The 25,249-nt window shown below is 40.0% G+C and overlaps 1 protein-coding gene across 1 annotated transcript in view; it reads left to right on the forward strand.

Moving 5' to 3' along the window:
• Nucleotides 1-25,249, forward strand: part of SIMC1 (SUMO interacting motifs containing 1) — a 95,317-nt gene that overhangs the window by 23,370 nt on the left and 46,698 nt on the right. Inside the window, exons 2-4 of the mRNA XM_053567256.1 lie at nt 17,027-18,406; nt 20,785-21,017; nt 22,075-22,144. Of these exons, the coding sequence (XP_053423231.1) occupies nt 17,027-18,406; nt 20,785-21,017; nt 22,075-22,144 (1,683 nt within the window). The remainder of the gene's footprint in view (nt 1-17,026; nt 18,407-20,784; nt 21,018-22,074; nt 22,145-25,249) is intronic.

Raw genomic sequence — 25,249 nt, forward strand, 5'->3', positions numbered from 1 at the left:
TGGAGTATGTTCCGTGGGCTGATGAGAAGTATGTGTATTTAGTTTTGTTAGGATGAAATGTTCTATAGATGTGTGCTAAATCCAAATGTTGGATGGTTAGGTTTAAATCTAAAATTTCTTTGCTCAGCTTCTTATTGGTGGATCTATCCAACACTGCCAAAGAAGTGTTAAAATCTCCAACTATTATGGAACTGGGGGAAATCAAGTTGCTCGTGTCTGTTAGTTTCTCTTTTAAATTGAGGCGCATTTTGGTTGGGTGCATAAATATTAATAATTGAAATCTCATCATATTGAGTATTACCCTTAACAAATATGAAGTGACCATTCTTCCTTACTTTTTGGTTTAAAGCCTGTTGTGTCTGCAAATAGAGTTGCAACACCTGCTATTTTCTGATTTCCATTTGCCTGAAATATGGACGACCATCCTTTCACCCTCAGTCTACATTTATCTTTTAAGGTAAGATGAGATTCTTGTATGCAGATATCTGGCCTGAGTTTTTGTATCCAGTCAGCCAACCTGTGCCTCTTTAGAGGACAGTTTAAGCCATTCACATTAATGGAGAATATTGACAAGCCTGGTAAAATTTGGGGTTTTGAGTTTTTCGCGAGTCCAGTGGACATTTTTAATTCTTTTGCCACTGTGGAAGTTAGAGTTTGATCAAAAGTTTCTGAGTGAGTTTACTTTTGTGGTAGAGGATTGTGCTGGTCATTATGGAGGATAGGTTGGAGAATATCCCGAAGAGCTGGTTTGGTTATGGCAAATTTCTTCAACATGTGAATATCATTAAAGTATTTAATTTCCGCATCATAAATGAAAGTCAGTTTAGCTGGATACAGGATCCTGGGTTGAAAGTTATTTTGTTTTAGGAGATTAAAAGTCGATGACCACTCTCTTCTGGCTCGAAAGGTTTCAGCAGAGAGATCTGCAGTCATTCTAATATTCTTCTCTTTGTAGGTTATGCTTTTTTTACATCTGGCTGCTTTCAGAATTTTTTCCTTCACATTAACCTTAGTGAAGTTAATTACGATGTGCCTGGGGGATGTCTTATTTGGGTTGAATCGTGCTGGGGTTCTGAAACTGTCTGCTATCTGAATTTCAGAATCTCTTGGCATGTCTGGAAAATTCTCTTTCATAATTTCATGGAGAAGAGACTCTGTGCCTTGCAAAGCCACTTTATCGCTTTCAGGGATTCCTATGAGGCGGATATTAGCCTTCTTCGAATTATCCCAGAGCTCTCTGAGAGAATGATCCATTTTTGCTCTACATTTCTCTTCCTCTTTGAAAGTTTGGGAGCGTTCAAAAGCTTTTTCTTCAATGTCAGAAATCCTTTCTTCTGCTTGCTCCACTCTGTTACTGAGGGATTCTACTGTATTTTTCAGATCTTTGAGGGCCGCAGATTCTTGCTTCAATGTGTCAAAAATCTTTGGTGATTTTGTCTTTAAATTCATTGAATTCTTGAGACAACTTTTGAATTGCTCCTTGAATTTCTAATTCCAACTCTTCCTCCATTCTATTAATCTTGTTTGCAATTTAATTCTGAATTCAAGATCTGACATTTCGGCCATCTGTTTATGAATGAGATCTTCAGTAACATCTGCCATATCTTTCCTTGGGGGGGTTGATCCATTCTGGTTATTCATGTTACTGGAGTTTTTCTGTAGATTCCGCCCCATGATTATTTTACACCATTTGACTAGATAAGTGGATAAGGAAAAGTTGGGTTTGGGGCTCCAGGAGTAGTGATTAACCAGCCCTTTGCCCAAAAGCTGGGGCTGGTGTCCGTACCTTTTCCCCTGGAGCTTTTCCGAGGACCTGTACAGTGCTACAGCCTGAGAAACTGGGGACCTGCTTGGTGTGCTGGGGCTAAGTGACTCTGTCTTGTTTTCAGCTGGTCTCTGTCCAACCCTAGTGGATCAGTTACTCTGGGTTGAACTCTCAGGGGGCCTGCTTTTCCATCCCAGATCTGTTCCGCCAGTGGTTGCTACCGGAGAAGATGCCTGGCCTCCTCTGGTCACCCAGGGAGACAGGGGGTGTGACTCTGGAATATCCAGGGGTGAGCCCTATCGTTGCCAAAAATGGCTGCTGCTCTGTGCCTCGGGACACCGCTGCTCCTGTGTGGTTCCCTCTCAGCCAACCATCCTCTCCTCACTCCCATGCCACAGAATCAGCACTGACCAGCAGCAGTCCATGCCCTGTCCACATCTCTCAATAAAATACCCAAGAATCTGCACTCCTAGGGGACAGGCTTCCAGACCTCAGAGTGAGAGTGGAGGGGAGTGCTGGGAGCTCAGAATTGCAGGTAGAGAATATATACAGTTTGATACTATTTTATGCCTGGCAGGAGAGCGCCATGGCACCCTAGTAGGGGAGGTAGGTCTAGTTTTTAGAGGGTCTCTCCCATGGGATATAATGGGAGGACTTTTGAACTCTGCTTGTTTGTTTACGGGGTACTCCCAGCTGTTCTTGTGGGGGAGGGGACTCCAGTCCACTTGGCGATGGATCTTGTACCTTTTGTTTGTATCTTTGGGGCTGCAGGTTGCCTCAGCAGAGTTGATGTGCGTTCTTCAACCTTCTCTCTTGGCGCAGCTCTAATCCACCAGGTTACTTGCTAAATTTCTGTCCTTTAACTCTCCTTCTGGGCAGGAGCCTCTGTGCAAAGCTGGCTTCAGTCAGCCATCTTGTCTCCGCCCTTCAACTTTAGAGTGATTCTGATGAACACAAATTCCTAATTTTAATGTAGTCAAATATTTCCTTTTATGGTTTGTACTTTGTATCTTATTTAACAAATTCTTTCTTACACAGAGGTTTATATAGAAATTCTTTTTATATTTATTTATTTATTTTTTTTGCAGAGACAGAGTCTCACTTTATGGCCCTTGGTAGAGTGCCGTGGCATCACACAGCTCACAGCAACCTCCAGCTCCTGGGCTTAAGCGATTCTATTGCCTCAGCCTCCTGAGTAGCTGGGACTACAGGTGCCCGCCACAGCACCCGGCTATTTTTTTGTTGCAGTTTGGCGGGGGCTGGGTTTGAACCCACCACCCTCGGCATATGGGGCCGGCGCCCTACTCACTGAGCCACAGGCGCCGCCCTATATAGAAATTCTTTAATGTCTTTTTCATTTTTAAGTTTTTTGTTTGTTGGTTTTCACCTTGAAGATGCACATTGAACTCATTTAAATGAGAGGTTAAATTCACTAAAAATGATAAATCTGTAAGCTAGTCTCATTGTCAATTGCTGGCACAAATTTGGCTTTTGGTACCAAAACTCAATAACATGTCACAAATCATAAAATCTTTTCAACATTTAGCCTTGACTTAGCCATTTTACTTCCTTTTTTTATTATTTCAGATTAATGTGAGGGTACAAAGGATTAGATTACACTGTTCATGTTTGCTAGGTAAAGTCCTAGTTGTAGTCGAGGCCTTCACTCAAGAAGTGTGCCATATGCCCTTACAGTGTGCCTGTTAGGTGAGAGCATGCTATTCTCCCTTCTTCCTCCCCTCTCCCCCATATGCACCCTCCCACCTACTTGAATTCAATTGTGTTTTTCTCTTGTGTAGAGAAAAACTCTTCTCTTGTTGTTGCTCATCTACAGGTTTCATATTAGTATTAAGTATATTGGATACTTGCTTTTCCATTGCTGTGGTACTTTACTAAGGAGAATGTTCTTTAAATTCCATCCAGGTTATTACAAAAGATATAATAACCATCTTTTATGGCTGAATAATATTCCATGATATACATATACCATAGTTTATTAATCCATTCATCAGTTGATGGGCAATTGGGTTGATTCCACATCTTGGCAATTGTAAATTGAGCTGTGATAACAAATCTAGTATAAATATCCCTATGATAAAATAATCTTTTTTCTTCCAGGTAGATGCCTAGTAATGGGGTTGTGGGATCAAATGAAAGGTCTATTTTTACCTCTTTGAGGATTCTCCATACTTCTGTTCAAAGACGCTGGATTAGTTTGTAATCCCACCAACAGTGTAAAAGTGTTCACTTTTCTCCACAGCCATGCCAATATCTGCAGCTTTGGTACTTTGTGATGTGTGCTATTCTCACTGGGATTAGGTGGTATCTCAAGGTGGTTTTGATTTGCATTTCTCTGATAATTAGAGACAATGAGCATTTTCCCATGATAATTCAAATATTTTATATTATTAACATATCTTTTCATTGTGAGGGGTGCAGTAAAGTCTCCAATTCTGATTGTGGGTTTTTCAAATTCTTGTATTTTTAACAGTCTTTTATCTTTTGCTGTATGATTGTGATATTTTTGAAAATTGTATCTTTTATAAAAATAGCTGTTTTTCTCCTATTAATTTGATTATGTTTCTTGTTTTCATTTTATTTATATTTATTTATATTTTATTTATTTTTTGCCCTCCATTTATCTTTGTGTCTTTTTTGTTTTATTTTTGTGTCTTTATTTTTTGGTAAGGCTTAATGTTAGATAAGCAAAGTTAGTAAGTCATATAGGTCCAAGGCCATATGTGACTTTTTCAAAATTATTTTTTAAAAATAATTGATAATAGCAGCTGGGCACAGTGGCTCAGGCCTGTAATCCTAGCCCTCTGGGAAGCCAAGGCAGGTAGATTGCTTGAGCTCAGGAGTTTAAGACCAGCCTGAGCAAGAAAGAGACCCTATGTCTAAAAATAGAAAAACTAGCCAGGCTTTTTGTGGTGGATGCCTGTAGTCCCAGCTACTTGGGAGCCAGAGGCAAAAGAATCACATGAACCTAAGTGTTTGAGGTTGGTGTGAGCTGTGATGCCACAACTTTCTACCAAGAGCAACAAAATGAGACTCTGGCTCAAAAACAGAAAAAAATAATAATAAATTTTTATCATCATATATTACTTTCAAAGTTGGTGAAATGTTTTATGTTGGTAGATCTTGGCCAAGTCTGATTAGACCATTGACTCCTGTGCCCTAAATTTTATAGTTAAAACACAAGAGGAAAACATTGGGGATTTTACTATTAACAGCCATTGACCTAGTCATGAGATACAGTAAAATAGTAACATGAGTATTTAATTAGAAATAATTTAAAATTTACAGAAAAGTTGCAAAAGTGGTACCAAAACACTCTTAGACTTTCATCTCAGATTCACAAATTAGTATTTTTGCCATGTTTACTTTATTATATACCCCATCTTTGTGTTGTGTGTGTGTGTGTGTGTATTCTTAATCATTTAAGAGGAAATTGTAAACATCATGGTCTTTCACCTTTAGGGACCATACTGTGTATTTCTTCAGAACAAGAACATTCATTTACATGTACAAATGTATACACTAGGAAATGTTTACTGATACAATACTATTATCTAAGCTATTAGTCTTATTCAGAACTTGCCCGTTGTCCCAATAATGTCTTTTATAGCAATTTTTTTCCTGGCAATATGTGTTACATTATTTTTCATTCTTCTTTTTTTTTTTTAGAAACAGAGTCTCACTTTGTCACCCTCAGTAGAGTGCTGTGGCGTCACAGCTCACAGCAACCTCCAGCTCTTGAGTTTAGGTGATTCTCTTGCCTCAGCCTCCCAAGTAGCTGAAACCACAGGCACCCACCACAATGCCCAGCTGTTTTGTTGTTGTTGTTGTTGCAGTTTGGCTGAGCCCAGGTGGCCGGGGCCACCCTCAGTATATGGGGCCAGCGTCCTACTCACTGAGCTACAAGTGCAAGTGCCACCCTTTTCATTATTCTTTATTTGCTTTTAATATGAAACAGTTCTTCAGTCTTTGTCTCTCTCTCCTTCGTTTTTTTTTTTTTTCTTTTTTTTTTTAAGAGACAGGGTCTCACTTTGCTGGCCAGGATAGAGTGCAGTGGCACCATCACAGCTCACTGAGGCTTCTACCTCCTCAACTCAGGTGATCCTCCTACCTCAGTCTCCTGAATAGGGGGGACTACACCTGGATAATTTTTATTATTTTTTGCTGAGGCAAAGTCTCACTAAGTTGCCTGAGCTGGTCTTGAACTCCTAGCCTCAAACAATCCTCCCACATCAGCCTCTCATAGTGCTAGGGTTATAGACATGAGCCCACCTCACCCAACCTATTTTTTAAATTGTATTACATTTCCTAATTAATTAGTTAGCATTCTACTATGATGAGTTTCTCATGCCCATCCTTCTGTCTCTTTATCTGTTAGTATGGACTCGTGGATTCCTGTTTTATTCAGTGGGTTAAATCATTTCTGCTATTTATTTTTATTGTAATTGTATCTTCATATGCAGTGGTAAGAAATAACACACAGAGATTTATTTTTTTTTTTTTGCCTAGTTTCTTCCAGCAGTAACAGTTTCCAAAATTGCAGTATAGTATCACAATGTAAATACTGATACTGATCCAGTCTGCTTATATGATTCAGATTTCCCTAGTTTTACTTGTACTCCTGTGTGTGTGTGTGTATTCTATGCAGTTTTATGACTTGTATACATTTGTGTACCCACCACCACAATCAAAATAATAAATAGTTCTGATAACAAAAGGATCCCTTATATTGCCCCTTTATTACACCAGCCTTGGTCCTGGCACCACCTCTACCCTACCCTTATTCATAAGTCCTAGCAACCACTAATCTTTCCTTCATTTAAAATTTATCCTTTTGAAATGTATAAATGGAACCATGTAGTATAACTTTGGGGGATTGATTTTTTTCACTTAGCATAATTACTGCAAGATTCTTCCAAGTTGTTATGTATGTTAATAGTTTATTCCTTTTTATTGTTGAATAGTATTCCAGTAGTTACCACATCGTATTTTCCATAGTTGGTACAACTCTTCACCTGTTGAAGGACATCTGGGATGATTCCAGTTTAGAGATATTATAAAGAAAGTTTCTGTATTTATATACATGTTTCGTGTGAATATAAGTTTTCATTTTCCTAGGATAAATGCTTATTAATGTGATTACTAGGTCACTAGGTCCTATTATAGTTATATGCTTAGTTTTTTATGAAACTACCATGCTGTTTCCCTGAGTGACTGTACCATTTTACATTCCCACTACCAATATATAAGTGATCCAGTTTCCCTGCGTCCATCATTTGGTGTTGTCAATATTATTTTTTTAGCCATTTGGATAGATGTGTAGTAATATCTTATTTAATTTGCGTTTCCCTAATGGCTAAAGATGTTGAACATCTTTCCATGTGCTCATTTACTATCTGTATATCTTCTTAATAAAATGGGTGTTCATATCTTTTGCCCATTTTCTATTTGGATGATTATTTTTTTACTGTTGAGTTACAGGAAGTCTTTACATATTCTAGTTACTAATCCTTTGTTGGATATGTGGTCTGCAGATATTTTCTCCCATTCTATATCATGTTGTTTTCATTCTCTTTACATAGGCTTTCAGAGGACACGTTTTAAATTTTGATTAGGTCTTATTTATACAAATAGTGCTTTTGGTATTATCTAAAAACTGCCTACATCTACAGCCCAGAGATTTTCTACTTTTTTTCCTAAAAGTTTTATAGTTTTATGTCTTCTTTATAAGTCTATATAACTCATTCTGAGTTAATTTTGGTATAAGGTATGTGATTTATGTCCAGATTCATATATATGAATATCCAATTGCTTTGGTACCATTTATGGGGGGAACTATTTTATTTTTTTTAATTTTTGGGATTCATTGAGGGTACAAAGATTTAGGTTACACTGATTGCATTTGTTGGGTAAAGCCCCCAAGAGGTGTGCCATACATTGTAACCCCATTCTTCTTCCCCCTCCCCTCTCCCCACTTTTTCATTACCCTTGAATTGATTTGAGTTTTTCTCTCATTAGTTTTCTCTTATGAAAGTAGATACTAGATCATCTACTGCCTTCATATTAGAATTGAGTACATTGGATTCTTGCTTCCCCCGTTCCTTGTGAGGCTGAGAAGAATGTGTTCCAACTCAATCCAAGTTGATATGAAAGATGTAAAGTCGGGTGGCTCAGTGAGTAGGGCACCGGCCCCATATACCAAGGGTGGTGGGTTCAAACCTGGCCCTGGCCAAACTGCAACAAAAAGCCAGGCATTGTGGCAGGCACCTGTGGTCCTAGCTACTTGGGAGGCTGAGGCAAGAGAATCGCCTAAGCCCAAGAGCTGTGACACCATGGCACTTTACCAAGGGCAACAAAGTGAGACTCTGTCTCTAATTAAAAAAAAAAGTAGCCGAGCGTTGTGGCGGGCACCTGTAGTCCCAGCTACTTGGGAGGCTGAGGCAAGAGAATTGCTTAAGTCCAAGAGTTGGAGGTTGCTGTGAGCTGCTGATGTCACAGCACTCTACCAAGAGCGACATAGTGAGACTCTGTCTAAAAAAAAGATGTAAAGTCTCCATTTTTTTAATGGATAAATAGTATTCCATGGTGGGCGGCGCCTGTGGCTCAGTCGGTAGGGCGCCGGCCCCATATACCGAGGGTGGTAGGTTCAAACCTGGCCCCGGCCAAACTGCAACCAAAAAATAGCCGGGCATTGTGGCGGGTGCCTGTAGTCCCAGCTACTCCAGAGGCTGAGGCAAGAGAATCGCTTCAGCCCAGGAGTTGGAGGTTGCTGTGAGCTGGGTGAGGCCACGGCACTCTACCGAGGGCCATAAAGTGAGACTCTGTCTCTACAAAAAAAAAAAAAATAGTATTCCATGGTATACATATACCACAGTTTACTAATCCATTCATGGGTTGGTGGGCATTTAGGTTGTTTCCACATTTTGGCAATTGTAAATTGAGCTGCAATAAACAGTCCAGTGCAAATGTGCTTATGATAAAAGGATTTTTTCTTCTGGGTAGATGCCTAGTAATGGGATTGCAGGATCAAATGGGAGGCCTAATTTGAGTTCTTTGAGAATTCTCCAAACGTCCTTCCAAAAAAGTTGTATTAGTTTGCAATCCTACCAGCAGTATAAAGGTGTTCCTTTCTCTACATCCACACCAGTGTCTGGGGATAGATGATAGCTCAGGGTGGCTGTGATTTGTATTACTCTAGCAGTCAGGGACACTGAGCATTTTTTCAAATGTTTATCAGCCATTTGTCTGTCTTCATCAGAGAAGGTTCTGTTCATGTCCCTTGCCCAATGGTAGATGGGATTGTTGACTCTCTTATCAACCCTTTTTCAGATTTATACCCTGCAAATATCTTTTTCCATTCTGAAGGTTGTCTTGTTACTTGTTGTGTCCTTAGCTGTGCAGAAGATTTTCAGCTTGACTAAGTCCCATTTGTTTATTTTTGTTGTTGTGATGGCCACTGAAGTCTTTGTCATAGAATCTTTCCTCATCAAGAGTTTTCCCTACACTTTCTTCCAAGATTTTTATTGTTTTGTGTCTTCGATATAAGTGTTTACCCATCTTGACTCAATTTTTGTAAGTGGTGAAAACTGTGGTTTGAATTTCAGTCTTTTACATTTCTCCCAGCATCATTTGTTGAATAGGGATTCTTCTCTCTGCTGTATGCTTTTGTTTGGTTATCGAAGATCAGATGGCAAGTAGAGACTGGTTTCATCTCTTGGTTTTCTATTCTGTTCCATATGTCTATGTCTCTATTTTTGTGCCAGTACAATGCTGTTTTGATTACTATGGACTTGTCATATAGTCTGAAGTCTGTTAGGGTGATGCCTCCAACCTTGTTTTTATTACTAAGAATAGCCTTAGCTATAAAGCATATTTTCTGTTTCCATACAAAACAAAGTACTATTTTTTCCACTTCTTCAAAATATGATGATTTTTTTTTTAATGGAGATTGCATTGAATCTGTAGACTGCTTTGAGTAGAATGGACATTTTGACAGTGTCGATTCTTCCTAGCCAAGATCATGGTATGTTATTCCATTCGTTAGTGTCTTCTGCAATTTCTTTTCTTAAGGTATTATAAATCTCTTTGTAGAGAGCCTTCACCTCTTGTGTTAGGTTTATTCCTAAGTATTTCATTTTCTTTGAAGCTACTGTGAAGAGAATTGTGTCCTTGATTTGCTTCTCCATTGATTTGCTTCTCAACTTGGCTATTATTGTCATATACAAAGGCTACTGATTTATGAACATTGATTTTATATCATAAGACATTACTGTATTTCCTTATCGCTTCCAGGAGTTTTGTGGTTGAGTCTCTGGGATTTGTAATGGACTTTCACAATGGAAAGCTTATTTTGTGAAAGTCCATTTATACAGTAAATGAAATTTTCAAAAACTAAATGGGTTCAACAGCAGATTGAGCAAGAAAGCAGATTGGCAAAAGAAACAGTGAAGTTCAAGATACATAAATAGAAATCACTCAATTTCAAGAAAGGGAGAAAAAGATGGAATAAAATTAAATAGAACCTAGAGATATGCACTATAGTATTACAACATATTATATATAGTTTTATATATAATATAATACTATATAATATTGTATGTATAATCTATATAATATATATAGTTTTAATGTAAACTAATATACAGTGTATTTACATAATATATAAACTAATTGTCAAAGCTATAAGAAATTACAAGAATAGAAAACTACAGAACTACTATATATATATAACATATATATAGAGAGAAAGAGAGCCCAATTTACATAATATAAATTAGGGTTTTGGAAGGGCAGGAGTATATTATAGAAAAAAATTGAAGAAATAACAGCTGGAATTTTTGCAAGTATGGTTGGAAAAAACTAACAATTTAAGTCCTTCTTACAAAAGTCCTAACTTACAAAACTAACTTACAAATTTAAGTCCTTCAAAAATAAGGGCAAAATAAATGTTTTCATGTAAACAAAAATTGAGAGAATTTTTCACTAGTGGACCTATACTACAAGAAATTTAGGTTGGGGTGGCGCCTGTGGCTCAAGGAGTAGGGCGCAGGTCCCATATGCCGGAGGTGGCAGGTTCAAACCCAGCCCCAGCCAAAAGCCACAAAAAAAAAAAAAAAAAAAGAAAAGAAATTTAGGTTGAAGAGAAATGACACAAAATGGATATTTGGATCTACACAAAGGAATGAAAAGTAGTACCAGAAATTGTAAATATGTGTGTAAAAAGAAAATTTTAACGTTTTTTGCAGTTTTGTTTTTGTTTTTGACAGGGCTGGGTTTGAACCCACCACCTCCAGCATATGGGGCTGGTGCTCTACCCCTTTGAGCCACAGGACCACCATTTCTTTGTTATTTCTTAATTTTTCAAAAAAGAAAGCGACTGCTGAAAACAAATACATAGTAGACTATGTTAATGAGTTCACAAGGTTTAGATGTAATACATATAACAACAAAAATACAGGATGAGGCATAAGGTAAATGGAATATTTTGTAAGGTTTCTATATTTTTACCTCAGGTAAATTCAATATTTTCTCTAAGTATATTGGAATAAGTTGAATTTTAATATAGTAATCTAAGAACAGCCACTAAAATTTAATTAAAAGGTAGCTAGAAAACCAATACAGGAATTAAAATAGAATGCAAAACATATACGATTATCGTAAAAGGAGTTAGGAAAGGAGGAACCAAGGAACAAGAACCAAATAGAAAAAAATAGGAAACAGGCTGGGCACAGTGGCTCTTACCTATAATCCTAGCACTCTGGGAGGCTGAGGTAGATAGATTCCTTTAGCTCAGGAGTTCAAGACCAGCCTGGGCAAGAGCAAGACCCTGTCTCTGAAAATAGCCAGACATTGTGGTAGTAGCCTATAGTCCTAGCTACTCAGGAGCAAGCAAGAAGATTGCTTGATCCCAAAAGTCTGCGGTTTCTGTGAGCTATGAAGCCAGGGAACTCTACCAAGGGTTACAAAGTGAGACTCTGTGTCAAAAAAAAAAAAAGAAAGAAAGAAAGAAAGAAAAGAATGAATAGGAAACAGATGATATAATTATATATTTAAAAGTAAATATGTCAATAATTAAGTGTAAATGGCCCAATATTTTTAATCAAAAGGCAATGATTGTCAGAAAAGACCCCTTCCAAAAAAAGCAAGAACTATGTGCACTTTGAGAAACACTTTTTTTTTTTTTTGAGACAGAATCTCTCTCTGTCGCCTTGGGTAGAGTACCATGGCATCAGAACTCACAGCAACCTCAGTCTTTTGGGCTCAAGTGATCCTCTTGCCTCAGCCTCCCAAGTAGCTGGAATAAAGGCTCCTGCCACAACACTCACCTATTTTTAGAGACAGGGTCTTGCTCAGGCTGCTCTCAAACTCCTGAGCTCAGGCAATCCACCTGCCTCAGCCTCCCAGAGTGCTGGGACTATAGGTATGAGCCACGGCACCTGGGCAAGATACACTTTAAATACAAAGACACAAATACAGAAAATAAAAATATAAGAATAAACACACCATGCAAAAGTATGCATAAGAAATTTGAAGTGGCTCTATTAATATCAGAAAACATAGATACTAATACAAGAAGGATTGATAGGTTGATAGAGACTAAGAATAATCATAAAGATAAAAGACTTAAAACATTAGGAAGATACAATAATTATGTGTACCTAATAAACAGAGTTTCAAAATACCTGAAGCAAAAACTCAACTAAACAGGAAAATAGTCAAAGCCATGAGAAATTACCAGAGTGGAAGTCAAAGCTATAAGAAATTACAAGAATGGAAAACTACAAACTAACATCCTTACAAACATGCAAAAATTCCTTTTTTTTTTTTTACGCGCAAAATTTCTTGACAAAATATATTCATTAAAGGTCAGTAATGTAGAAAAAGAATAAGACATCATAACCAAGTAAAGTTCTACATCAGGATTATAAGGTCAATTTAACATTAGAAAATCAATTAGATGTGGCTCAGCAGCTAGGGCAGCTAGGGTGCCAGCCACATACAACGAAGATGGCAGGTTTGAACCCAGCCTGGGCCTGCCAAACAACAATGACAACTACAAACAAAAAATAGCCAGGCATTCTGGGGCAGGTGGGTGGAGGCGCCCGTAGTCCCAGCTACTTAGGAGGCTGAGGCAAGAGAATCACTTAAGCCCAAAGAGTTTGAGGATTGCTGTGAGCTGTGACACCATCACACTCTACCAAGGGCAACATAATGAGACTCTGTATCCAAAAAAAAAGGAAGAAAATCACCTTTAATCCCAGCACTTTAAGAAGCCAAGGCAAGAGGATGACTTGAGACAAGGAGTTCAAAACCAGCCTGGGCAGTGTAACAAGACGCCTCTCTACAAAAAATAATTACCCAAGCACAGTGGCATGTGGCTGTGATTAGTCTCAGCTGCTCAGAAGGCTGAGGCAGGAGGGTCTCTGGAGCCCAGGAGTTCGATGTTGCAGTAAGCACACTCCAGCCTGGGCAATTGAGTAAGACCCTGTGACAAGGGGGGGGAAAGGAAAGAAAATTAATATAAATTCTGGTATTAATAGAACAAAGGAGTAAAAATCACACAATTATCTCAACAGGTGCAGAAAAGCATTTAACAAAATTTAACATCTATTCCCAATTAAAACTTTTAGTAAACAGGCTCAGCGCCTATAGTACAGTGGTTACAGCACCAGCCACATACACCAAGGCTGGCGGGTTTGAACCTGGCCTGGGCCAGCCAAACAACAATGACAACTGCAACAGAAAATAGCTGGGTATTGTGGCAGGCACCTGTAGTCTAGCTATTTGGGAGGCTTAGGCAAGAGAATCACTTAAGCCCAAGAGTTTGAGGTTGCTGTGAGCTGTGACACTACAGCGCTCTACAGAGAATGACATAGTGAGACTGTCTCAAAAAAAAAAAAAAACTTTTAGTAAACTAGAAAGAGAAAGGAACTTCCTCAAACTATAAGGGGTATTTATGAAAACCCCACAGCTAACACTATACTTAATGATTAAAGTCTGAAATTCTGTCTTCTAAGTTCAAGAACAAAGCAAGACTGCTCTCGTTCAGAATTATACAGGGTGCCTTAACAATTGCAAAAAGGCGGGCGGCGCCTGTGGCTCAGTGAGTGGGGCGCCGGCCCCATATGCCAAGGGTGGCGGGTTCAAACCCAGCCCCGGCCAAACCGCAACAAAAAATAGCCGGGCGTTGTGGCGGGCGCCTGTAGTCCCAGCTGCTTGGGAGGCTGAGGCAAGAAAATCACTTAAGCCCAAGAGTTAGAGGTTGCTGTGAGCCGCGTGACGCCACGGCACTCTACCCGAGGGCGGTACAGTGAGACTCTGTCTCTACAAAAAAAAAAAAAAAAAAAACAATTGCTAAAAGGCAAAAGGGGGGGGCATACAGATTGGAAATGAAGATTGCTTTATATTGAAAACTCTAAGGAATCCATGAAAAAATTATTTAAACTACTATGTGAACTTAACAAAGTTGCAGGATATAAGAATAATATATACTGTAAATGTTAAATGTATTTATACTGGCAGTGGACAACTGAAAAATAAAATATTTTGATTTTTCAGTATCAATAACTTCTTGAGGATAAAGAATGAAGTGTATACAGTTACAGTGGAGACATGACAAGAGGAAGAGGTTAATTTCACCTATAAGTGATCTGGAAGGATTTCACATAGCGATTATCTATGCTAAGTCTTGAAAACTAAGAAACTTCCAATCAAAGGGATAATAGTCATTCCAGGTTAAAAAAAAAAAAAAAGGACATAAACATTATAAAGATATTTGAGCAAGCATGGCACATTTAGGATCTATAGTAGTTCTGTGTGATTTGAATCATGTGAGGAAAAAGAGTAGTCAGAGAGGCTAGAGAGGTATGTTAAAGCCTTATATTAGGCATTTGATCTTTATCCTGTAGACCATATGGAACTATTGATGGCGTTTTTGTTTTTTGAGACAGAGTCACACTCTGTCACCCTGGATAGAGTGCAGTGGCATCATAGCTCACAGCAGCCTCAATCTCTTGGGCTCAAGCAATCCTCTTGCTTCAGCCTCCCAAGCAGCTGAGACTACAGGTGTGTACCACTATGCCCAGCTAGTTTTTCTATTTTTAGTAAAGACTGAGTCTTGTTCTTGGCTTAGGCTGGTCTAGAACTCATGAGCTCAAACAGTCCACCCACTGCAGCCTCCCAGAGTGCTAGGATTACAGGCCTGTACACATACTGTTGATGGGTTTTAAATAGGAGAGACATGGTGATATTGCATTTCAGCGGTTGCCTGTAGGAGGAGTTGAATTCAGACCTTCAGTGGCCTTTCAAGTATTTATGTTCAGTTCAACTTGCTATTGAGAGCCAGCAAAGGCAATCATACTATATGGCTGCTCCCTCAGATTGAGGCATTAGGTTTTACCAAGCAATTCCTGTTCCAGGATGTTGACTCACCCAGAATCCTGCATCGTGCTTCGGTGGTACTGACAGTCGTGTAACCATCTGTTGAGAGAAGTAGCATTGTAGCAGCAGTAGTATGGCCAGCCCCAGGGCCCTAACATATCAATGGCAATGGTACCCATCCAGGTAAGAGGTCACTTGGAAGGTAGAACAATGTTCTAGGCTCAGGAAACAGATTGTTTACATTACCTCTGTACTATAGCATCAGGCTTTGTGAACTGCATGATCTGCTGAGGAATAGAAATAGAGATAGAAAGTTTTCCATTAATTAATTCTGTTAAAACTCAGACTTTTGGCGGCGCCTGTGGCTCAAAGGAGTAGGGCACCAGCCCCATATGCCAGGGTGGGTTCAAACCCAGCCCCAGCCAAAAACTGCAAAAAAAAAAAAAAGGAAAAAACCCAGGCGGTGCCTGTGGCTCAAAGGAGTGGGACGCTGACCCCATATACCAGAGGTGGCGGGTTCAAACCCAGCCCTGGCCAAAAACTGCAAAAAAAAAAAAATCCCACAAAAAATAAAACCCAGACTTTCGGTTTTATAACCCTTATTATGTTATCTTCCACATCTGTTTTTAGGCTAATTACACATTGAGTTAAGTTCTATATTCCTAGGCCCTAGCAGGGAGAGAAGGTTTGAATGGCTGTCTCTGCTACTTAGGTGTTTAATCCTTAGGTAAATAACCTAATCCCTGTGATCTCTAGTTTCCCCCTTAGTAGTGGAGATGATAATGCCTACTTTATAGAGTCATTGTGAAAATCATCATATGAAAGCTCTCAATACATTCTTAGTACACAGATTCTCTCATATTAGTTTAACTTCTTATTTAGATTTTGTTGTAGATTATCCTGTGTATTTGCTTTTCCAAACAAAGGTTGTTTTTTGTTTTTTTGGGTTTTTTGCAGTTCTTGGCCAGGGCTGGGTTTGAACCCACCACCTCCAGTATATAGGGCCGGCACCCTACTCCTTTGAGCCACAGGTGCCGCCCCAAAGGTTGGTTTTTATCTTTGTGACTTAAGGCTGGAAAATCTCCTGCTCCCCTGTCCTTTTTTTTTTTGAAACAGTCTCAAGTTGTTGCACTGGGTAGAGTGCTGTGGTGTCACAGGTCACAGCAACCTCAAACTCTTGGGATTAAGTGATTCTCTTGCCTCAGCCTCCCAAGTAGCTGGGACTATAGGTGCCCACCACAACACCTGGCTTTTTTTTTGCAGTTGTCATTGTTGTTTTAGGTGTTCCGGGCCAGGTTCCAACCTGCCAGCCTCAGTGTATGTGGGCAGGGGTGGCCCTGTCCTTAGACCAGAAAAAAATTTTCCACTATGCTCCCAATTATGTGCACGCGTCATTTTGGTTAATTTAAGGAGGTACAGAAATTGACAGCTTTGACAAGCCCAAATGTTGACCAAAGGAAATAAATTAATACTATGTTATACAAGATGTGCAAATTAACAGTGAAGTGTTAAACCAATACTCCTGGTGGCGCCCGTACCTCAGGAGGTAGCCCGGGCCAGCTAAACAACAAAGACAGCTACAACAACAACAACAAAAAGAAATAGCTGGGCATTGTGGGGGGCGCCTGTAGTCGCAGCTACTTGGAAGGCTGAGGCAAGAGAATCGCTCAAGCCCAAGAGGTTGAGGTTGCTGTGAGCTGTGACACCATAGCACTCTAACCAGGGCGACAGCTTGAGACTCTGTCTCAAAAAAATAAATATAAATAAACTAATATTCCTCTTTAAAAGTTAAAATTTAAGTCTCAGATAAAGCGAGACTTAAGCTACTACTTAACCTCTTCTCTTCTCACAATTCTTCAACAGGACTTTATTGACTTAACTAGAGAAACCAGACCAAGGGCAAAGGATCGCAGTGGACTCTGTGTGATTGACCTGACAACAACTGACGAAGAAAACAGACCAATTGCCACTCTTGATTTGACTTTAGAACCTGTCACTCCTTCCCAGAAGGAGCCAACCAGTCTTCAGACATGTGCCAGCCTCTCTGGAAAAGAGGTGATGGAAGGGCACGTGGAAAGAAGCTCTCGACCTGTAACACAGAGAATCATTAACAGTGATCCTGTGGATTTGGACTTATTGGAAGAAAATACATATGAAGGTCCCCAAGCCCCTATGTCTACCAGTGGGGACTCTGTTTATCCAGCAGAGCCAAATTGTAGCTCAACCATGTTCAAAAGTGACCTCAGCTTCTTGGCAAGGTTACAGCTGTCTTCAGATATTAGCTCCCTTTCCCCGACAAGCAATAATAGTAGCAGCAGCAATCAAAGGGCACCCTTGCCATGCCCACAGCAAGATGTGCCTTGCCCACTACAGGCCTTGCCATGCCCACTGCAAGCCTTGCCATGTCCACTGAGAGCCTCTCCATGTCCACCACGAGCCTCTTCATGTCCACCTCGAGCCTTGTCGTGCCCATCACAAACCACGCAGAGCCAGCTACATCCACCTCATCCACCTCAAAAAGTGCCATGCCCTGTGCAGAATGTGCCAACCCCACCTCAAGATACATTATGGCATCCTCACCACTTACTGAACCCACCTCAAGACTCTGTGGGCCTACCTCAACATGTACCAGGCCCACCTCAAAACATATTATATCCACAAGATGTGTCATACTCACAAGGCATGCCACAGTCATCAGAAGACATGCCACAGTCACTGGGAGACATGGTGCAGTCACCAGGTGATGTGCCACAGTCACCAGATGCACCACAGTCACCAGGCAGTGTGCCACCATCACCAGATGATGTGCCACAACCACCAGGAGATGGGCCAAGCTTACTGGGAGACAGGCTACATTTGTCAGGAGACATGCCACACTCAGCAGGGTACATGCCACACTCACCTGGATACATGCCTGACTTACCAAGAGACTCTCCCCAGAATGATGTACAGAAAAGTGACACTCCTATGGATATCTCAAATCCATCCTCTCCAAGCTGTTCTGCCAGCCCACAATCTCCACAGTCTGAAACTTCCTTAGAGAAAGTTCCTTGGCTCTCTGTCATGGAAACCCCAGCCAGAAAAAAAATATCACTGTCACAGCCAGTCAACCCCAGGCCTGCCCAGGTACAAGCGCAGACCATGTATAACAGACCATGCCTGCATAGGCTGAAGTACTTCCTACGACCTCCAGTTCATCACCTCTTCTTCCAGACACTAATACCGGATAAAGATACAAGAGAGGTGAGCCAATATATCTCTCCCTAAGTATTAACTATGCTAGCTATAGGCCTGAGGTAAGAACAATATGATTGGAGTCTATGAATGAAAAGAAAAGCCAAGTATAAATGAAATGTTTATCTTTCTCCCACTTGTGAAGACCATGCAGTGTAGAATCAGATGTGAGTTCAAATTTTAGCCCCACACTTAAAAACTGGCACTGTGTAAGTCATTTTGCCTTTCTGAGCCTTAGCTTTCCTATCTATAAATGGAGGTAAAAACATACCTCCAGGGTCATTAAATGAAGTAATGTATGTAAAGTGCCAGAGTGTCTGACTCATCATAGGTCTTATTAAAATTCTTGTCTTATCATTTCCTGTCCCTTCCCCTTCCTGATTACATAAGACAGAAATAATAATACTCTTTGTCACTTCAGTGCCACTCCAAAATTACTACTCTCTGACTTTGGGAGGAAATTCAATTTTAAGACTTTAATGGGAATTCTACTTCCCATTGGTCTTCACTGATTTGTGAGAGCTAAACTAAATATGTGGGTGGGGACCGTGGCTGGGAACAGTGGCTCATGCCTGTTATCTCAGCACTTGGAGAGGCCAAGGTGGAAGATCCCTTGAGTCTAAGAACTCAAGATGAGCCTGGGCAATACTGAGACCTCCTCTCTAAAAAACTTTTTTTTTGAGACAGAATCTCACTCTTTTGCCCTGGGTAGAGTGACATGATAATGTAGCTCACAGCAACCTCAAACTCCCGGGTTCAAGGGATCCTCTTGCCTCAGCCTCCCAAGTAGCTGGCATTACAGGTGCCTGCCACCAAGCACAGTTAGATTTTCTATTTTTAGTAGAGACAGGGTCTTGCTCTTGCTCAGGCTGGTCTCAAACTCCTGATCTCAAGCAATCCACCCGTCTCAGCCTCCCAGAGTGCTAGGATTACAGGTGTGAGCCACCATAAACAGAGTCTCACCATGTCTCCCTCAGTGGAGTGCTGTGGTCTCACAGCTCACAGCAACCTCAAACTCTTGGGCTTAAGCAATCCTCTTGCCTCAGCCTCCTGAGTAGTTGGGACTACAGTCACCTGCCACAATGCCCGGCTATTTTTTTTTTGGTTGCAATTGTTGTTGTTTAGCAGGCCTGGCCTGGGTTCAGACTCGTCAGCTTTGCTGTATGTGGCTGGCACGCTTCTCACTGAGCTACAGGTGCCAAGCCAAAAAAACTTTTTTAAATTAGCCACATATGGTGGTATATACTTATAGTCCTAGCTACTTGAAGGGTTCAGGTTGGAGAATCACTGAGCCCAGGAATTTGAGGTTACAGTGAGCCATGATCATGCCACTGTACTTCACCCTCAATGACAAAATAAGGCCCTATCTTTATAAAAACAAAAAATCGTGTCTGAGCACCACAGTATAAAGTTTTGTTGTTGTTGTTATGTATACCACATCCCCAGTATTAAGAAGACTGGCTTGAAGTAGTTCAAAAAGTCAAGTACACTCTCCTTGTTTAAGCAATCGGGTGCCAGGCATTCACATTGATTTGGCCTTGGAGATTGATTTTTTTCTTTTATTTTATAATAATTACTATGTCTTATAATATGTTTTATGTCTTTTCCCTCTACCCGACCACTAGCTCATTCTCTTTTTTTCCTGTGAATTTGCCTCAAGTTAGTGACACATCTGTCTGTCATCAAGAGCACTGTTGGGAGTCTTGAGAATTTGTCAGTTTCCATAGTCAAGTCTGTGGCAGTTTGTAGGCATGACACCAACAGAGAAAGTGTCCTCCTTCTGTGAACACATAGCTTGGAATACGAGTTGTTAATTAGACCACACAAAGTGGATTTTCTTCACCTTAAAGAACCTCAGCCACCTCAAATACATCTGTAAACCTTATCTGTCTCTCCAGTGATTTCTTTGGGGTTTTTAATAAATACTGAAAAATATAAATAAATATTGGTCATTTTTCCCAAAAACTTCTTCAGCTGGTCCCCCCTATTGGTCTTTACCAGCCAAAGTATGGTAAAGTATGGTCTTTACCATACTTACCAAAGACAAAGTATGTCTTTGTTTCATACTAAAATAAGAGTCATAATGCTCATATCCTAGCGTTACTAAAGGTAAACACATAAAGCACATAAACCACATAAACTAAGTTCACTAAAGGTAAACACATAAACCACCTTTCAGGGCCTTTAGTAGTACTGTATAAATAAACTTCATATAAGCTCTTCCTATGTCATTAAAATTTATTTTAGATAAAACTTTTCTTTTTTATAAATTGTGGAACATTTCAAATGCTTGGAAGACTTTGCTATCTTCAGCCTATTCTAGAACCTCTTGTTTTTTAAATGTATTATAGAAACCTATCCTAATTTTCTTCTTTCTGTCTCTACAGAACAAAGGTCAAAAATTAGAACCCATCCCTCATCGAAGACTAAGAATGGTGACAAACACCATTGAAGAAAATTTTCCCCTGGGGACTGTACAATTTTTGATGGACTTTGTGTCACCCCAGCATTACCCACCCAGAGAAATTGTGGCTCACATCATCCAGAAAATCCTGCTCAGTGGCTCTGAGACTGTGGATGTCCTAAAGGAAGCCTACATGCTTCTCATGAAAATTCAACAGTACGAATCGTAACAGCTGGCTGTTGGCAAAATTTCTAGGGAACTTGGACTCAGGGCACAGTTTTCTCTTCCCTAAGCTTAATTCAGCTAACCATTAGGGAGGATAACTTAGTATATTATTGTTGTTTGGATTGTAAGTTATAGGAAATCCAATCCAATTTGGCTTTAATAACTGATAAAAGAGAAATTAATTACTCATTTACTAAAAACCTAGGAATAAGATATGACTTGCTCCGAAGTTCAGAAATGGTTTTCAGTACTCCTTTTCTAGCTCTGCTTTGGTGTAGTTTTCAGGCTCCACATGGTAGCCCTCTCAGCCTCAGGCTTTCATAACACTCCCAGTAGAAGAGAGAGTCTACTTCCCTCATAGTCACACAAGAGTTCTAAAAGTCTAATAAGATTTAATTGGCTTAACAGGAAACATTAACCCATCTTTTATTTAATCACTGTGAATTGAGAGGTAGACTATCATGATTGGCTCAGTAAGTCATATGCTTTATCCTGGAATTCTGATAGGTAAAGCCAATTGGCTAAAACTAATGAAGAGGTGGGTTTCGGGCGGCGCCTCTGGCTCAGTGAATAGGGCACCAGCCCCATATACCCAGGGTGGCGGGTTCAAACCCAGACCCGGCCAAACTGCAACAACAACAACAAAAAAATAGGCAGGCATTGTGGCAGGCACCTGTAGTCCTAGCTACTGGGGAGGCTGAGTCAAGAGAATCACCTAAGTCCAAGAGCTAGAGGTTGCTGTGAGCTGTGATGACACAGCACTCTACGGAGGGCAACAAAGTAAGATTCTGTCTCTGAAAAAAAAAATAAAAGAGAGTTGATTTCTTCAAGATAAAATTAGAATACTAATGCTTCTCAAGAGGGGAGTAGATACAAGGTAGCAAAAAACAATGAAGTTCTATTACCCTCAAGTTGATGTAGTATGATATCAGAGGCTAGACAAGAACACTGAGAACAGTGGAGGCTTCTTTCTTCTTTCATCTTCTAGATCCTATCCTTTATTCCACTGAATTCTCCAGAATTCTAATTGATGTCACTTAACTTTCAGGCTACATCCAGCCAATGCCAAGACGGTGGAGTGGGACTGGAAACTGCTTACCTATGTCATGGAGGAAGAGGTAACGTAACAATTATCAGGACGTATCTTCTGCAGGGGAAGTTTTAAATAGGAAGAAAAGTGACAGCAAATCTGGTAATAAAATCTACGCCATATTCTCTCCTGATACACCCTCTCCCACTAAAAAATTGAAATGGTATATACGGTCTCCCAATTCAAGATTGAGTCCATTCACTTATCCCTTTCCTTCTGAGATTCTATTAAAAATAACAATAAGTGAATAGAGAAAGTTATAAATTCATGGCTATAAAAATAAGAGTAAAGACAGTAGATTTACCTGAAGATTTGGAAGACCTAAAGAAAATGTAAGAATGATGGCTAATAAAGCTAGACAAAAAAAAAGCTACAGACTAGAACATATATATAAAAGAGGCTGTTGCCAAGGAGGGAGGACATCTTCCCTTTAGAACACCAGAGAGGTTTTGGGCTCCAAAACATAGCCTGTAGTAGAAGTCAGATATGGGCTGTAAATGAATTTTTATTGAAAGTCTATAGATGAAACAATCAAATGCTTTATTCTTTCTTTCTTTTTTTTTTTTTTTTTTTAAACAGAGTCTCATTATGTCGCCCTTGGTAGAGTGCCATGGCATCACAGCTTACAGCAACCTCAAACTCTTGGGTTTAAGCAATTCTCTAGCCTCAGCCTCCCAAGTAGCTGGGACTACAGGTGCCCGCCACAAAACCTAGCTATTTTTTTGCTGTAGTTGTCATTGTTGTTTTTAACTGGCCAGGGCCAGGTTCAAACCTGCCAGCCCCAGTGTATATGGCCAGAGCCCTAACTACTGACCTACGGGTGCCAACCTCAAATGCTTTATTCTTGAACACAAAATATTCAGTAGACAGGTTACATACACTTCAATGTCAGAAGACTCATTGTCTAAGGAAGTTAAATGTACCATCTGTAATAAATAAAGATAGCTAGTATAGAGTTGGAACTCTAGGAAAAAAGTCTCCCACATTCTGAACTTCAGTTATCTCCAAGCTTAATTGCCAAATTGCCAGCTTTTTGTCTGCTAACCCTAAAGCAGTTAGATAAAACAAATCATTTTCAAGTTAGAATTCTTTACTCGTGGCTCAGCGCCTGTAGGTCATTGGCTAGAGCACCAGCCACATACACCAGAGTTGGCAGGTTCAAATCCAGCCTGGGCCTGCCAAACAACAATGACAACTACAACCAAAAAATAGCCGGGTGTTGTTGCAAGAGCCTGTAGTCCCAGCTACTTGGGAGGCTGAGGCAAGAGGATCAATTAAGCCCAAGAGTTAGAGGTTGCTGTGAGTTGTGATGCCACAGTACTCTACTGAGGGTGACTTAGCAAGACTCTGTCTCAAAACAAAATAAAAAGAATTCTTTACTCGGCCAAACTGTTAGGTGTGAAGGTAGAATACAAACATTTCCAGATGACCACTGCACAGTAGCCCCAATGACAAAGCAAGACCCCCATCTTAAAAAAAAGAAAAAGAAAAAGAAAAAACTGCTGCCAAGGATGTAGAGATATTAGAACCTATGCACTCCCGGTGGGAGTGTAAAATAGTATAACTGCTATGGAAAACAGTATGACAGTTCCCCAATAGAATTATCATATGATCCAATAATCGCACTTCTGGGTATATATGCAAGCAAACTGAAAGCACGTTCTCAAAGATATTTACATACCTTTGTTAATAGCACTGTTCACAATAGCCAAAAGGTATAAGCAACCCAAATACCCATAGTCAGAAGAATGGATTTTAAAAATATGGTGTATTCCTGCAATGGGATATTAATTCTGTGTTAAAAAGTAAAAAAATTCTGTCACATACCACAACTTGGATGACCCTGTAGGATACTACACTAAGTGAAATATGCCAGTCTCTAAGGGACAAATATTATGTGGTTCTACTTACATGAAGTATCAAAAGTAGTTAAGTCATAGAAATAGAAGTAGAATAATGGTTGCCAGGAGCTGAAGACAGTGAGAAATGGGAAGTCGTTGGTCAATGGATATAGGGCTTCAGTTTTGAAAGATGAGAAGTTGTGGAGACTTTTGGATATCTATGAGTATATTTCACACTACTGAACTTTACACTGAACTTGGTAACTTATATGTTATTTTTTTTAACCACAATTTGAAAAAAAAATATTTAAAGAAAATAGCAAATGTTGCCAAGAATGTGGAAGACATAAGTCTCATACATTGCTGGTGGGAAACAATGAAGTTAAGCATAAATTTATCATTTAACCTATGTATTCCACTTCTAGATATAAACCCAAGAAAAATGAAAACATGTCAACCAAAGACTTGCATGTGAATGTTCATGGTAGCATTATTCCTAATAGCTAAAAAGTAGAAATAGGACGGCGTCTGTGGCTCAGTTGATAGGGCGCCGGCCCCATGTACCAACCGTGGTGGGTTTGGACCCAGCCCCTGCCAAACTGCAACAGAAAAATAGCCAGGCATTGTGGCAGGCCTCCTGTAGTCCCAGCTGCTTGGGAGGCTGAGGCAAGAGAATCGCCTAAGCCCAGGAGTTGGAGGTCGCTGTGAGCTGTGATGCCACGGCACTCTAGTGAGGGTGATAAAGTGAGACTGTCTCTACAAAAAAAAGTAGAAATAATTCAAATGTCTATCAACTGGTGAATGAATAAACAAAATGGGATTCTGTTCTATAATAAAAAGGAATGAGCTATTGATACAGGCTAGCACCTAGACAAACATTAAGCTGGGGGAAGGAGCAAGATGGCCTACTAGAGGCACCTTTTGCCATAAGCTCCTGTCCAGTAGGAGAAAAGTTGGACTGAAGCAAACTCAGAGGAGTCAAAATTGGGGAGTTGACCACAAGGAGAAGAAATCAAGGTGCACATAATCCCCACTAAGACAAGCTGAGAGGGAGAGAAAGAGGAAGAAAGATAACAGAGATCAAGCACAGAGCAACTAGACTGAAGGTGCCCAGTGCCGAAGAAGACAGGAGACCCCTTCCCCAACCAGGAGGCCCGCTGTGGGATTTCTGTAAGCAAGCAGGGAACAAAGAACCTCTTACCTCACCCCCTGAGAGACAGCCAGTTCACCTGCACCTGGAAATGTCTACCTCTGAGTCCCCATCATTCCTAGCACAAAAGTGAATGAATATT

This window comes from Nycticebus coucang, chromosome 17, assembly GCF_027406575.1.
Source record: "Nycticebus coucang isolate mNycCou1 chromosome 17, mNycCou1.pri, whole genome shotgun sequence".
Taxonomy (NCBI): domain Eukaryota; kingdom Metazoa; phylum Chordata; class Mammalia; order Primates; family Lorisidae; genus Nycticebus; species Nycticebus coucang.